The sequence below is a fragment of the Hippoglossus stenolepis genome, chromosome 1 (assembly GCF_022539355.2).
Source record: "Hippoglossus stenolepis isolate QCI-W04-F060 chromosome 1, HSTE1.2, whole genome shotgun sequence".
Classification (NCBI taxonomy): Eukaryota; Metazoa; Chordata; class Actinopteri; order Pleuronectiformes; family Pleuronectidae; genus Hippoglossus; species Hippoglossus stenolepis.
This window is the reverse complement of record NC_061483.1, coordinates 13,779,098-13,795,485: the sequence shown is the minus strand read 5'-3', so window position 1 is coordinate 13,795,485 and position 16,388 is coordinate 13,779,098. Positions and strand designations below refer to the sequence as shown.

General features: G+C 40.8%; 2 protein-coding genes across 2 annotated transcripts; one reads left to right on the top strand and one right to left on the bottom strand.

The window, feature by feature from the left end:
- Positions 1–216: 216 nt before the first annotated feature.
- On the top strand, positions 217–3,149 carry lyve1a (lymphatic vessel endothelial hyaluronic receptor 1a). Its single transcript, XM_035159657.2, has 6 exons — positions 217–404; positions 552–735; positions 827–966; positions 1,450–1,653; positions 1,798–1,870; positions 2,043–3,149. The coding sequence occupies exons 1-6, from the start codon at positions 317–319 to the stop codon at positions 2,227–2,229; spliced, it is 876 nt and encodes a 291-aa protein (XP_035015548.1). The 5' UTR covers positions 217–316; the 3' UTR covers positions 2,230–3,149.
- ampd3a (adenosine monophosphate deaminase 3a) lies at positions 2,932–15,289 on the bottom strand. The gene is made up of 15 exons (XM_047340570.1): positions 15,201–15,289; positions 9,089–9,311; positions 8,821–9,001; positions 8,498–8,663; positions 7,701–7,920; positions 7,431–7,560; positions 7,058–7,252; positions 6,165–6,296; positions 5,921–6,084; positions 5,700–5,826; positions 5,191–5,354; positions 4,756–4,876; positions 3,452–3,625; positions 3,205–3,315; positions 2,932–3,108 (listed from the first exon to the last, which is right to left on the bottom strand). The coding sequence occupies exons 2-15, from the start codon at positions 9,307–9,309 to the stop codon at positions 2,932–2,934; spliced, it is 2,283 nt and encodes a 760-aa protein (XP_047196526.1). The 5' UTR covers positions 9,310–9,311; positions 15,201–15,289.
- Between the last annotated feature and the right edge of the window lie 1,099 nt (positions 15,290–16,388).

The window sequence follows — 16,388 nt, the reverse complement described above, 5'->3', positions numbered from 1 at the left end:
AGGTCACACTAGTTCATGAAAGCACCAATATTGAAAGTTCCTGTGATAACCTTCCTTCCACGTAAATGTCTCTCAGCGTTGTGTCCTGCTGACATATTAGTTTTATCTCTTTGTCTCCCGGGGCCTGCTCTTAGGACATATGATGGTCTCATAATCTGACTTGTGTGCAGCACTTCCCTCTTCCTTTTCCTCTACTTTCTGACAATGAGCGCCCAGAGACTCCAGTGAACAGAATCAACTCTATTTAACCCTGTCATTTGGCTCGGAGACACATTAACTGTGCAGCACTTGTCGTCCGTCTCCACTCGCAGCAGTCATGAATATGATCTGGCTTTGCCTCACATCTGTCTTGTCCTTTACTTCACTCATCTCTGGTCAAAGTGTTGACACCAGCAACATCCGAGGTGAGTCATTTCCAAGATTTATCACTTTGTATATTTCTACAATGTAACTAACCGTGTATATGCAGCAGTAAAATGTTTTTTTGTTTTTTTAATCATGTTACAGTTAAACCTGAATGTGAAAATGTTGTATTTGCTGTTTTGTTCCAGTTTTCCCAGCAATGAACCAAAGTATTGCTGGAGTTTTCCAGGTCAGCTCCTTAAATCTCCTCAACCAGCCTGAGTACGCCTTCAACGCCTCTGAAGCTCGGAGCCTCTGCTTGTCCCTCGGAGTGCACATCGCCTCCAAAGCCCAAGTGAACAGCGCGCTCGACAGAGGATTAGAAACGTGCAGGTATAGGACCAGAGAGGAAATGCACAGGGTCAGCTCAGTCAGATGATAATAAGCCTGTTGTCATGGGTTTTGATATTTTTATTTTGTTTAGGTTTGGATGGATTGATGAACATTTTGCAGTCGTTCCCCGCATCAAGCCACTTTCTACCTGTGGACGAGGCCAGACAGGTTTGGTGCCATGGCGAGCCTCTGTGAAAACACAATTTGATGTGTTCTGCTTCAATGAATCAGGTATTAACTTGTTTATCTTCAATTCTCTCTAGTGCTTTAACCCTCATTTAATTACAGGAGGTTATTGAAGATATAATGTGTAAATCTCAGACTCAGTTTAGAGTCACTGCCTTTTTTAAATATTCTACATATTTTGGGATAAAAATCTGAGAAGATATTGAAAGTATAGTAAGGTTGAATTCAGAGGGAACGTGAAGAGTTTGTTTAAAACCTCCACAGTCGTGATGTGTTCCTTTAACATGATTTTTGAATTAGTTTATCAATGAAGTACCATAACAACCATTCAGAAATATAGTTTGAATATTTTCCTACACTGTGTCAGTACAGCTGTGTAAGACTATCAAAATCAGTACATAGCTGCAAGTGGGAGGCAGATAGAAGTTTTCCCTCAATGTTAAAACAAATGAATTCTACAGATTTACATTCATTAAATGACATGTTTTTATAGGAAATAATCCAATCTGTCATGGTCTTCACTCACAGACGCAGTAACACAATTGAAGGATGCAACAACTACCAGCCCTCTGAGCAGCAGCGATCACTCAGAGCAAACACACTCCACCCAGACGACACAGTCTGCGTCTTCCTCCTCCTCGCCTCGCTCCTCTTCCTCCTCAGCTCCTCAAACCAGAGACCATGAGGGAGAACCAGCCCGATACATCGGCAGTGCAATTCGCTCTGCAGGAGGTACAAGAGTCTTCTCCACAACAGATATTTGTTTTTATTAAATATATAACTAAAGACCTTTTATCATAAATGCTTGGATGTTATTTTTTTATAAACATTTTTTATGACTGATGTTCTGTTCCTCTCATGTTTTTAATGTTCCAGGAAAGGTTGTTCTCATCACCTCAACCTGCGGCCTTCTTCTTACTGCAATAATCCTCATTGTCTACCTGAAGTCGTAAGTGTTTTTCTATATGAAAATACTATATAAAACTATTACCTAGGTCTTTTATTTGTTAAATTATATTTGGTCCTGAATGATAGTGATCTGTTCCTTTTATCATATCTGTTTTCCTTTGGTTATTACTACATATATCAGTACGTGGTATGTTTTTCCTCTCTTTGAACAGGAGAAGGGTTGAGTCTCAGAGCTCTGACATGAAGCAGCAGCAGGAGTCCATCGAGACAGAAGACTGGACGTGTGTGAAGAGTGTGGAGCAAACCGAGGAGGACGCTCAGGACGAGGAGAAGATACAAGTGGAGGACGAGGACAAAGACGTGTCTCTTAATTTGTCTGATAGTGATGCAACAGAATGACCCTAAAGTGCATTTTATTTTTGCACAAGTTGCACTGGATGTGTTTGTAAATTGTTATCGTCTGATGTCATGAACTGGTGCTGCCCAGCCACTAGATGGCGATGTTTGCCATCCAATCATTTTAAAGAATGATGATTTTACTATTTTAACACTGTGTTTGCTGCTGTAGACCGTGAGGATCCATGTAAATAAACTTTTGTAAGCACTTTTTTAACAGCTTAGTTATCACTGAGACCTCTTTCTATTTAAGGCAGAGACGGAGGAAGTGTCCCAGACATCATCCATCTCTCTGACCTGTCTGAACTAACAGTGTGGAAAGCTCTCAACAAGTGTTCTTATGGACAATGTGCAGTGTATACAGCACCTGAAAGTTGTCATGTTTCCAACAGTTTATTTCACACACCCCGATCATGAAATGGAGTGTAAAGTACAAGTGTTTATACATAGTGGGTTTTGTGTAATGACAAGTATGTGAAACTATAGTACACACGTGCAGCTCTGTACAGTTTGTCTAAACCCTTGAGACCCAACCATAACCTTTTTTTTTCAACATGGAACCAGCTTAACATTGTACTTTAACTGACTGGATATGTTTTTTTTATTATTATTTAACCATCGCAGTCACTAAATGGCACTTTTCAAAATAAAGCTAAATGGAGGTAAGTTTGAGCTCAGCATGCGTAGACTAATGTGATGTCTGTTTTAGTCACTTTGGGAATTTACGACTTCAGACTTCACCGCTTCCACTATGAAGCTAAGCTCATTACACAGTGTCTCGTGTCTGTAGGCCATGCGGATCTGTGCCACATTGGTCCGCCGGATATCGTTCCCTTCGGGTCCGTCTTTCAGGTAGTTCACGCCCAAGAAGTGCTTCTTCTCCTGTGAATAAACAACAAATAAAAAAATAGTTTGGAGACGAATGGGTTGAATGTTTTTGAAACGCGATGGAGATGTGGATTGGAAGTGTCTCTGTACCTGGTGAGACAGTCCACTCTGCAGAACACTGTTCCTGGCTATTTCACAAACATCACAGGTGCTGAGCTTCCACAGCTGAGCTGCGATGGCGTACTCCTCCATCAGTGGCTCCTAGAGTCACACAAACAACACATCAGAATGATCTGCACTGCAAAGCTCTCGCTAGAGTCTGGCATGATATCACATGAGGAATGTGAGATACTGAACAGCAGTCTGTATTAACACTGTGTTGTTTGTTTGTGTGTACCTTGGTGTAGTGGAACTGCATGGGGTCATCTGTGGACAGGGACACACACAGGCCTTTGTGCAGGAACTCTTTCAGAGGGTTTTTGGAGTATTCCAGGAACAGACTGTTGTTGCTGAGTGGAGACATTGCAATTGGCATCTGGGCCAGGTAGTACAGGTACTGCAACACAGGACTCTGAAGAAACATACGTGGACATATATAATTGTATATAATCATCGTATATTGTGTATAATAATCTCTTTATACATTGTAAAATACGTATTGTCCAGTTTAATCTGGACAGTTTGGGTTATAGATTGATCAGTGTGTCACTGTCATCAATGTTTTTTTCGTAAGGCCGAACTTTGTGGTTCCGGTGTTTTTGGAATATAATGTCCATCTCAAATTTTAGGCTGATCCATCATTAACCACGATTATAAACATGTTCGATAAACAAGGTAAAAAAACTTGCTCTCAAACCAACAAATATTTCAAAACAGACAGAAGCAAGAAAATTTTGCTTTGAGTGTTGAGCTACATAGCTTTTCGGTCTAAAGTAAAGAGACACTCAAACTAACCTATTCTGGTCAATGGTAACGATACGAATGGCAAAGAGGAAGATTAAAAATAAGGTCATATTACTAATATTATTAAAAGAAAGAATAATTAAGTCAAAAGGAAAAATAATCAAGAAAAAAAAAGATAATAAAAATAGTTGGATGAGCCAATAGAGAAGAGAACAATAAGCAGAGGAAGGAAGTTAAATAATAATAAAACATTGGTTGTTACATTACATTACATTTAGCTGACGCTTTTATCCAAAGCGACTTACAATAAGTGCATTCAACCATGAGGGTACAAACCCAGAACAACAAGAATCGAAAAAGTACAATTTCTTCAAAAAAGCAAAACTACAAAGTGCTATAAGTAAGTGCCATTTAAGTGCTACTAAATTGTTAGTTTAAAAATATTATTCAAGGTATAGTCGGAAGAGATGTGTTTTTAGTTTGCGGCGGAAGATGTGTAAACTTTCTGATGTCCGGATGTCCATGGGGAGCTCATTCCACCATTTAGTTGTAGCCTATATTGTTCTCTTGTTACTTACTTGTTGCTCACTTGTTACTTCCCTTCTATGATACAAGTGATGCAAAGAAACACCATCGTAAATTAAGACCACCTTTAGTTCCCAAGCCCGTGTCCAGGAGGGGGCGCTGTTTGCTCCCTGCTCTGGGAAGCATTACTCCTTGTTCCTTATTAGTTCTGCATCTGAACTTAAGACTGTAACAGTAGGTTTCAAAATAACCCTCTTGACACATGTCGAGTACCTTCTTCAAGTTGAGTCCGTGTGAGATGTTGTCAGCAGAGAGAAAGGCAGAGACCAGATGAGTGATGGATCCAGCTTCTCCACAGTGTGGGCGGAACTGGAAGGTGCTCAGTCCACGTTCCCTGACACACAAGGACATAATACACGATCAATACACGAGAGAATCAGAAGAGAGTGTCGTTCTGTTCATCCTTGTGTTTATAGATATCAGCTTTATATTGAGATGCTCTGGATACTCTCATCAGCCGGTTGTTCTATACTTGGAATCCTCTTGCTGTCCAATGATTGATCACTTCCTTCAATGAGGGCTCTAGAAAGTAAAATGTCCCCCCCACTGGTGCTGGACTCACCAGGTCGGCTGCCACAGACCGTAAAGTCAACTGTCCTGTACTGAGGTGTGTGTAGTAAGAGGAGGATGAGGTGGATGAGCTCTTACTTCCTGAGGTTGTTGAGGACCATGATGTTTGCATACATGTGGAACAGGTAGTAGCTGTAGGGAGGGTTGTCGTCTGCAGTCCACTGCTCTGGCTTCGGGCTCCTGAAGGAGAACATGTGATCGCTGTGTTTGGACTCGTCGTCGACGCTGTCAAAGCCTGACACCTGCACACACACACACACACACACACACACACACACACACACACACACACACACACACACACACACACACACACACAGACACACAAAAATGGTGGAGTTGAAGTCTGAAAACGTCACAAATGTAATTTCTTACAGTCAAATACAATCAAAAAGCGTAAGACTTCTTTTGTATTACTACAAATGTGTTATACTACATTTAAAAACAATACAACACAAATTTCTTATAATTGTACGATACTATATTATTAAATATTATCAAACATTTATATACTGAATGCTAACTAAGTTAATGTAAAGTGGTAGTACTTTAATAGCAGTGAAAATGCATCTTTTAGGACATCTTACGTATTTGAGGAAAACGTGCAGTTCTCTGTGGTCCTGTGGATTAACGGTGGCTTCAAACAGAGGAAGGAAAATGTTCTCCAGCATCTTGGCAAAATTAGGTACCAGCTTCTTCGACTTGAAAATGTCACTGAAAAAACATAAAGAAACATTTGGGCAATTTCAAGATTTCATATTTTCACAAATTATTTTTAATTCGACTCTTGATTATCAGTGGCACTCACTATATTCTGGGTATTTGAATGATCCACCTCATGTTTGGAGAGTGGACTTTGTGATGGATGAACCACTTGGACAAACTGTCCCACTCCTCTGGACAGCGTCCGTAGATGGACACACGAGGCTCTGCATGCTGATACTTACTCTCCTCCAGGTCATGGGCCACTTCCTATTAAAAGAGAGAAGTAGTGTATTCAACTGTCCCTGCATCCGTTCTGACTTAAACTGCAGGATAACATGACTTGATACCTTTATGATGCGAGCAAAATACTCTCCATTAATGAAGTTGTCTGTTTTCAGGAAGATTTCTCGAAGTTCACTCGCGCCCACTGGGTTGTACTTGGAATTGAACTTATCAAACCGGTGGAAGGTTTGTCTCCCCTGGGAACAAAATGCATGAATTACAAATAAATTATAAATAATTATAAACCCTGGGTGGTCAGGTATGGAAAAGTACTTATTCTGGTATTTTTTCAACAGTGTTGTTCCAGATCTTAATGTCCCATTCATTTTCTGGATAGAGATCTATCAACCATCCAAGGTAGACTTCACACAGGCTACGAGATTGTGAAACAACATTTAATCCACCTGTAGAACTGCGTTTTAAGATTTGCATTCGGGTACTGCACTACCTGATGCCTGTGGTTGGTGGAGCTCGCGATTACCATGTTAGCTACAATCAGATCACTCAGCGTTAAAGCATTCAATTTACCACAGAGCGATCATGTTTTCCGTTTCTAACATGGTGCTGTTTTATAGAGTTGAAAAAGTGTCCAAAGGGGTGAAAATTACTCCAACGAGGTTAAATTCAAGAATTGCTGAGTCTTTTGCAAGGGATCATTTGCAATGGCTTATGGGATACGTAGTTCCTTCACTATTAAACCAAAAAAATCTGTATAGTCCTTTTCCTTCTTTCCTTTTTCAGCTTTTTTTTTTTTTTGCTTCCAGAACCAGAGGTTTCCTAAAAGTCGGCAGCCATTGTTGCGCACTATTAAAAACCGCAGAGAGATTCTTTTTACATGAAATTCCTATTTTGCCACATTCTGACAAAAATACCACCATCATTAATTAACACAGCACAGTTTTTTATGAGAACATAATGTACACGTTTATGCATGAAAGAAAGAAACTTCTTTTCTCACCGCATGTACATCCAGAGAGTCCACAGTCAGGTCATATGGGTCTTTATTGAGGCTTTGGAAAACCTCCTGCAGAGTAATATTTTGTCCGGCCGTCTCCAGCACCACACGGTCGGCATCGGTCTTATACGTTTTCTGAATGAAAGTCAGCAGGTGTTTCTGAGACATACAGGCAGCTGCATGAATATGAGTGTCCACCTGAGAAAAACAAGCAATATGTTCAGTCTGCTGGACAAATAGGCTGCTTTAAAATATGTGCTTTAAAATGTCATTCTTCAGACTGTAATGTCATATGTTAAGTATTTTTTTACAGAGGTAATCTTTGGGAAACTATATTGGATTTCAAACTCTACATAACATCGGTGGTTGGACTAACCTTCCTGACATTGTAGAAATCTCTGTGAGGAACACTTTTCAGCTCCTTTAACTCGGCCATCTCATTGAGCATCTCGTGGAGGTAGAACTTTGAACTCAAGAAATTTAGTCGTCTGTGACAGTAAGTCTTCCTGTAAAATGAAAGTGGAGCTTGGTTTACATCGTATGCAACTCGTACGTGTGTGATTAAGTTCTACTGAGGCAGAAACAACCAGTTTTGCAACAAGGGCTGTTTTTTTTTTCAACCAGCATAACTGTAGCGTCAACTTACGTGGGTCCATCTGCAATCATGGCCAGCAAATGGCCGAGGTCGATGGCGAATGTTTCTAAGTCAGGATAAGGAAGGTCATGGGGCTGGTTTTGTATCAGCGCCTCAGCGTTGTCGTACACATTCACTATTCCATCCTTCATCTTCAGTTCATAGTTGAGGTTCTCTGGGATGTTGTCCATGCTGTAGGGATCTTCATCACCTAATGGACATGGGCACATATCTGGAGGACACAGCATTGTTATGTTACTGTCATATAAACCACAATAAGAAATCAGTGAGTGGTGCTTCAAACCGTAGACTGCATATAAAGATGGATGACGCGTCTCTACTTCCTCCCACTATCCAGAAATGAAGCCAAGATAACACAGACATGAATGCTGCCATTTTGTGCCCAAGTTGTCATTTGGAGTCTATGTAGTGGCAATCTTTGGATTGAGACGCAGTAGCAAGGTCCCACAGGCATGCTCAGCCAATCACAAGTCAGTCTCAGCTGTCAATCATGACGTTTTACCCCGTTTTTTTTATAGCATCAAATTACTAATTAAAACCAAATCTACCAAAAAAAATTGTACTTGAACAAACATCAGTTTGATGAGAAAAATGTATTTGACGTGTATTTTGACTTTGTAGTTTGGTCCATGTCCCATCTGCTAACATAAAGGAGGTGGGATATATGGCCAATACTGTAGCCAGCCACCAGGGGGGCGATCGAGACACTTTGGCTTCACTTACAGGGAGCTGTCATGTCATTCATCTTTATATATATATACATTATCAATGCTTCAAACGCTTCAAACCTGGTTGAACCTCATCCTCCTCGCTCCATGGAATGTTTTCAGCACTGCAGAGGAACTGGGTCGTTGTTCTGCAGAACCGATGATAGGCCAGCTTTGAGTATTTCTCACGAATAAGCAGGGCCTTTAACAGACTTTTGGCAGCCTGTTCATAGTCCTCCACTGTGATCTGAATGGGGAAAGGACACAAAACACAATCAGGCAAAGTATTGTCCCGTCTCAGCTAACTGGGAATTGTGCAAATGTATGTATATGTAAATCTGCAAGGCCATTAATTTCTCTAACTCTAATGATCAGAGGTTAATGCTGGGGTTTACAGTACTTACTCCAGCACAGTAATCACCACTAATAGTGACCCTCTGGTAATCAGGGCGGTTTTCTGTCACTGATGAACAGGTGGAGCTTGGGGACAGGTATGGTGTAACAGTCACTGGCCTCGTCCAATCTGTACTCATTGGCATCTGCAGGCCCAATGACTGGGAGCGAATCATCCTCAAGCTTTTCTTCCTGCAAAAAAAAAAGATCATTTATGACATTGATCTGTGGATCAGATGATTGTCTGTGATTTGGTGCCACACCAGGAGAAAGACCTACCTCTTGGTAGACTGCTCTGACTGTTGCTCTGCCAGCTCCTTGAGCAGCTCGTGCTCCATGGCTTGCTGGAAGCCGATGGGGCAGTCCTCAGGCACGGTGAACATTGATAAGGCATCTTTGGTGTCTTCTTCCTTTAACGCAGATGCATAAACCTTCTCCGCCAGCATCTGAGTCTCTTTTTGCGCCTCGCTAAGAGTTACCCTTGGGAATTGGCGAGGCATGTCTGCAGGAAGGCAGACGGTATAGTGAGATGGCATGTGATCACAGGACACAGAGACAACCTGTTTCCCCCACATGGACTCCACTTGCTCTGTCTGGTTTCTGCTGTTTTGTAAACACACAGTTGTACCTGTGTTTGGATGCAGGAAACTCAAGAGTAAACTGCTGCACAGGGTCACCACCTGCAGAGCTCTGTGTGAACTGCTCAAAATGGGCTCAAGTGACATTGAAGCGCTGTGGTTGTTGCAGATGTCCTGCTGCAGGGTAACTTTTCAAAACATTAACAAAACAAAAGGTGTTGGTTTCTTTCTCCAAACTCCATATTAAAAGATATAAAACAACTTCTGCACACTGCTGGGTTTTCAGTCTATCTGGGCTTTCTTGTTCCTACACAACCAGGACTGTCACTGCTACGTCAGACATCGTCTATCACATTAATGTTCTTTTTTCATGGAAAAGAAAATGACTTGTGCAGCCTAAGGAAAATCAATCAAGCGCTGGAGTGAAAAAAATTATACTTTTGTCGCACAAAATAGTCTGTAGCCAGTGAATAGAATAGCAGACCAAAAACATTTCATTCCTATCTTCGCCAATTTACATCAACTGCCAATTCATGTAGTATACTTTATTATTATTTTATTATCTAGTTTCATTGTTTTTTTCAGTCTTGGGTATATTTTCTTTTTAAAAAGTCCCTTCTATTATAAAAGATGTCACAACAATATGAGTATTATAAGCAAATGACTGTTATGTGATACTGTGAAGGAAACATTAGCTGGTCCAGTGGAATATTCACATGGATTACCACCATACTTATGCTAATAGCATTATAAATTGTGCACTGGTACAATGACATTTTGAAAATTCCAGTCATGACGCTTTGCAGGAATGTAAATCTTCCTGAGCTATTATCACTGTCTCCTCACAATACAGTTCATTTCAGCACCGCAGCCTATCAACAGGATGTCCTTTTGGAAACAGTGCATCAGTTTACAGTCGTTCACCAGACTCTGACCTATATACTGCAGCAGCCATGCCTAACAGAGAACTGTCTATTTCTGCTTTGAGATAACCTGGCTGAACTGACAGTGTCTTGTTGATATCCTGAGTGATACAGGATGCAGTGTTGGTCAGTGGAGTGCTGGTGCAACAACAGAGAAAGGCCTGCATGCTGCGTGGTATCATGTCCGCCAATGTTCCACTGTGCCGGGTGCTTCCAGGAAGCTTATCATTCCAAACACACAACACTGGCCTGACAACAGCTGTGTGCATCAACGCTGCTATGGAGCTTTATGGCACAACACACTGTGAAAAGGGACAGGCTCATAGACTGGTATTGATCTGGAGATGATGGCCTTTTGAATTATTAACTGTCCGCTCATCACACATAGGCTACATACCTGAAATCATTTCTATGAAACAAACACACACACACTTTTCACACATTTACCCTAATTTTTGTCAAACCGTTGTGTAGTCACAGTTAGTGTGACAACGCCATCCCATGTCCAGGTTAGGAACTTAATTGTTCACATCAAGGAAAAATGTTTTTGTTTTGATTGTTGTTTGTGGGTTTTTTGTTTGTTTTGCTTTACCACAAAACAATACAACAAAACAATTGAATTGCATTAATACATCAAAGCTCAAATCTGTTACACAATGAAATGAACTAGATCACATGTTGTGACCTAACTGATAAGGTTGGGTCTTGCAAATTAGCAGTACTTAAATTTGATCAATGGAGCAACATCTTGGTAGTATAATGTATTTTAAACCCACACACTAGCTAGCCTATTAGCTAACACCGTACACTATACATAAAACATTAGCATCATGCTGAAATGCTAATTTTACTGTCCCTAGCGACTAGCTAGCTAGGCCTCTAGTATCCACTACTTTCTACAAAAACATATTTTCTCATGCTGCTGAGCTGGATGATAAAACTTTTAGACCAAAAAAACAAAATGTTTTGATGGCTGAAGCTTCTTAAATGTTCGATTTTTTTAGTTTTCCTTTGTCATTACTGACAGTGAACTGAACATCACAAAAAATACACTCGTAAACATCAACTTGGAGTCTGGGAAGTTGTTTTAGACATTTTTCTGACATTTAATGGACAAAGAAAAAATGCTGTCAAACTTAACTGCTGATTTACTCCTTTTTGTAGAAAGTTAAGTCTAAAGCTTAACTCTAGTTTACGAGCATTTTGCTTTTTATCTTGCATAACATGTCTCCAGTATATCTCACGAGGTCTAAGCTTACCTTTACCCGAAGCCATATCTGTGGATGTTGTCCTCTCAGGTCAGACTCAGTGAAGCACTATACAGATGATATCTCGACTAGGGTCTGTTGTAGAAAATTCTGTATACATTAATTCTTTGCAAGCTTATGTACTTATAATATTTGTTCAGACATGTTAAACAGTTACAGCGGCAGGCTAATAAGATCAAACCGTTTAAAGGCTCAGATCAAAGGCCTCCAATGACTACGATTGATAATGGTACATGAAGTCATACTGATTAAAGGCTCAGATCAAAGGCCTCCAAAGACTAAGATTTATAATGGTGTCAGAGTTGGACTGATAACCAGTAGTTAGTATCTGGCCCAGTATTAGACTTTTTATCTCCAACATTTAATAGCGAGCCAGCATAGGAGAGACAGAGCACCTGAGGAACCTCAACCGGGGCAGACCTGCATCTCAGAACATCAGTGGTCATAAAACTCAGAGGTGAATGTCTGAGTGCAGGATTCCGCCCAGGTGTGGAAATTATGATTTTTATTTCGCTTAAAGAACCTAGTTAAAATTACTGAAACAAATTGATCTAAATGCAAAACCCTACTAAAAACTAAAAATCCCTGGCGGGGTAAAAATTCAATGCAGAACATATCTGATGCATGATCAGCGTGCTAGATATGGTACACCATGGTGCGGAGAGAATGGATGAGTTCCTACTAAATGTGTGCAATGCATGTTGGAGGATTGGTTTGGTTAACCAAGCCTCTGAACAAAGTAAAGCACTGAATGGGAGTAATTAAATAAAGAGAGGGGTAAGAGTAGGTGAAGACGGTACGGATGCACACTCATTTCAGGTGTTTGATTTAAAGAAAAGTGCTTAATGACATAGAATAAGGTGTCATTATGGCCAAACTAGAAGTAGAACAACTGTCATGTGAAAGCATGTACGAAGCTATGAATATTCCACAAAGGCATGAAGAAGTATCGGAACAAACTAACTAATCAAATAATGGAACGTACATCGACAAGAAATAATATGACTAGGACGCGACGTAAAAAGAAAGACAAAGCAGAAAGACAATATAATGAAAACCTTCAACCAATACTAGACCTTTTACCATATGGCCCTATATCACTTCAAAAGTCCAAAACTGAGTTACAATATAACTGCCAATCAGTGCAGTTCAAAGGATATCCGTTACTGCCAACACCTTTGTATGGCAGATGGCATACAAGAACAGTACATATGTTTTGCTGCAAGGACTAAACCTGGAGCATTGCATTGTCTCACTCAAATATATCTATGACATGGCACAACTACAGAAAGCTCTATGCATGCCTCTGTACACTGGGGCACAGATTGATGTTATCACAATAAGACTAGGACCATATGTTTTGTTCAGCACTCACATAACAATAGCCAGGCGAGGAAAAAATTGCACCACGTCCTCCGACATCTTCCATAATGTATCGTCTGCTCACAGAAGACACGGTTACTCAACACCCAGAGCCACCCTCATCCGTCAGCATGCCAGCTGATGTACCCCTCACCCCCATGTCACCAACTGATTCGCAAAGAGGTGTGTTGTCCCCATGTCCACAACCATCCTGCTCCTCATGGTCACTGCTGGATGGCGTTGACTATCTGTCCCTCCTCAATGACACCACCGATCCACCACCATCAGTGGGCGCTGATATTGACACTGGCACTGATACTGACTCTGACAGTGACATCCTGGTAACCAAGATCGACACAAGTGATCTCAGTGTAAGCCTGGATCCTGACTTCATCATCTCCCTGGAAACATGGGAGTTCGGTGCACTTATGTCCACCATGTCACCAGCAGAGGCCTGTCAATATTGTGAAATCAGAGTAAGAGAAAAGAGACGTGCCACCAATCAGCGAGCACGACTCAGGCGTCAACATGAGCTCAACAACTTCAGAGCAGGGTGAAAGAATTGGAGAGTGAGAATAGCCGCCTGACCCAACAATTGACGGCCAGCTACAACGTCCTGTCCACCTGCAGACGCCTTCGTGGACTTGGAAAAAACACTGCTCACTTTTAAACACCACACTGACCTTTCGTACACCACTATGCACAAGCTTCTTCTTTGTTAATAGTGAGAATACTCCTTTTGTTGCCAGTATGGTTAAATAGTCTTCATATGGATACTGTATTCATCAGGCTGTTTAACCAGCATATAATAAATCATGGCCTCAGATCATAATCTGTGACAAATGGAAGCATATGCTGCGCATAAACGCTTTAGCTCAACAACAAGGTGATTTCTCATATCTGCTTGTGATGCACATGTGGTCGAGTTCCTTGAAGTATAACAATGATATGGCTGAGAGTGAAAAAGCACATGCTGCGTCTCTCTATGCTTGAATTATCCAAAAAAGGCTACAAACCACTCATTGTTCTATCTCTTGTAACACAGACGGCCGTTAACACACATTGATGTTCATTTCCTGTAGACTACTGCAGTTCAGATCACATGTAAGATATTAATCATTTTTATAATGCTTCTGATCCATAATATTTGTAAAGGGATCATATTTCAGAAACTACAATGGCAGTCGGTAGAGCCCATAACCCATACCCCCTCCCCCTCCCCCCAACAGGCCCCTTAAATTCAATCAAGGTGCAAGTTTCACACACTCATAAATATCATGTGTTGCAAGAACCATGACTATTCCCATGAAAACCTCTCTATCACACAATGATTAAAAAAAGGGGGCACATTTTTTTTTAATCCTGAGTCTACCCCCTGATCTTGCTCAGATTTAGTCTGTCTTTTTTTCTGGCCCATACCACATTTTTTCATTAAGTTTTGTGGAAATCCTCTCTGTCTAATGACACAGAAGATGAAATATTGTATTCATCATTGCAGGAGCCTTTGTCTTAATTGATCAAAGTGTCTGGTTTAGGAAGCATCAGATCTGAGGACTGGAAAACTGTGTTAAAGTGCAGCTCTGCAGGGAGAATCATCAGACACTAATGTGGGGTGTAGCTTAATGGTGCTCACTCTGCACTGTGCTAATGTGAGTGTGTGTCTGTGAGTCTGCACAAATGGAAACGTGGGGTTGACTATACATCATCATCCACAGTGTCATCATTCATTATTTATTTCCAAAGTACTGGGCTCATAGACCCACACTCTGCTGTCTTTATCTTTTTCTTGTTTTGGCTTTTCTCAGACACCTCACTGTCAATATGCCCCCACTTGGGCTCTCTCACAAAGTCATATCTGAGAGCGAGGTCAACAACGCAAGAGAAAGCCATTTGCCACATTACAGAGAGCGATAGTGAGAGACGGAGAGAGGGCGAGTCGAGAAGCTCACTCTTAAAAGGAAACGAATCTCCTCTTCTCATGTTTCTCAGTGGATCAGGCCTGGAGAAGAAAGACACACAGAGGAAGTGCACTCACCCGTAGGTGCAAAGCAGCCTCCCTAATCTCTAGCAAATACATTTCTAGTAAGATATGATTGCACTAATGGATGGGTTTGGATACAGATGCATACACACCAGATAGTATTTGAAGTTTCACATACAGTATAACTATAAATCAAGACTTTTTAAAAATGAAAATTGAAAACATTGAGAGATACATTAAACGTGATCATCTAGTAATAAGACAAATAAGTCCACTCACCTTGTCAGGCTCTTTTGTCTCTGAAGCGTTTAAAAACCTGTGCACAATCTCCCTCAGAGGAACATCCAAGTCATGCTGTGTATTTGTTGTGACCAGAGTATATGATATCTCATCCTCCACCCTGCAGTGCACATCACTCCATCCTTAACTCCTTCATTGCTGCAGCTTAGCACGAGTACATCAGCTGAACAAACTCAGAGGTCTGTTTTCGTGGTGCTTTAACAGCTACGCTACTTTTTCATGCAGAACCAACGGATATGCTTGATTATGTGTTCGGGTTAATGTGGAAAATCAATGTTCTCCCAGTTTTTCTCAATTCTTTCTTGGAGACTAAAATCTTCTCGCACTGCGTTTGCTTGTTGTTACACTGTATATATTAGTCTTTATTCCATTAATTTTTTTCTATTTTCTTTCTATTCCTTACACTTAAGTATTATTATCCTTACACTTACATATTTCATGTTACTTATTACTTACTGATGCCTATTTTTGTCTCTTGCTGCTGTAATATTGCAAATTTCCCCATTGGATTATATTATTTTATATCTTGTTGTTAATGTTTTTATTCATAACCGCCAAGGAGGTTGTGTTTTCACCCCGTTTGTTTGTGAGCATTGTTATACAAAAACTACTGGACAGATTAACACGAAAGTTGGAAAGATGCAATATGGGTTCAATTTAATTTTGGTGCAGATCGAGATCAGGTGGCAGATCCAGGAACTTTTTTTCACTTTCTTTAAGTTTATGGAATAGGGCATTTAAAAAAAAACATTTTCACTGATTTCCCAGGGGCTTTAAAACCCTGCTCTCTTGAACTTAAGTACAATACATTGACCTGGGCTCACTGCACCACTGAACAGCATGGAGTAAATGTCTGTGTTGTGTTTATGTTGCAATGAGACAAATGCTCAAACCTCATCATCAGTCTCTGGGCAGACTCTCACAGCCAGATCACTGCACTGTCTCTGAAACCCTTCCAGTGCAGAATGATCCGTCCTGCAGCACAGCATGACGGAACTCCTAACTCTGCCATAGGACCCAGATTTACTGATGTAGTAATAAGCAGCAGGGGGCACACAGGCCCTGATTTAGCCTGACAGTGTTCGAGATTATAAAGCTAATCCTCTCAGCTCAGGTTATCAGGGTACTTTTAGAGTTGGCTTTAGAGGACTGACTCCTCGCCCTGGG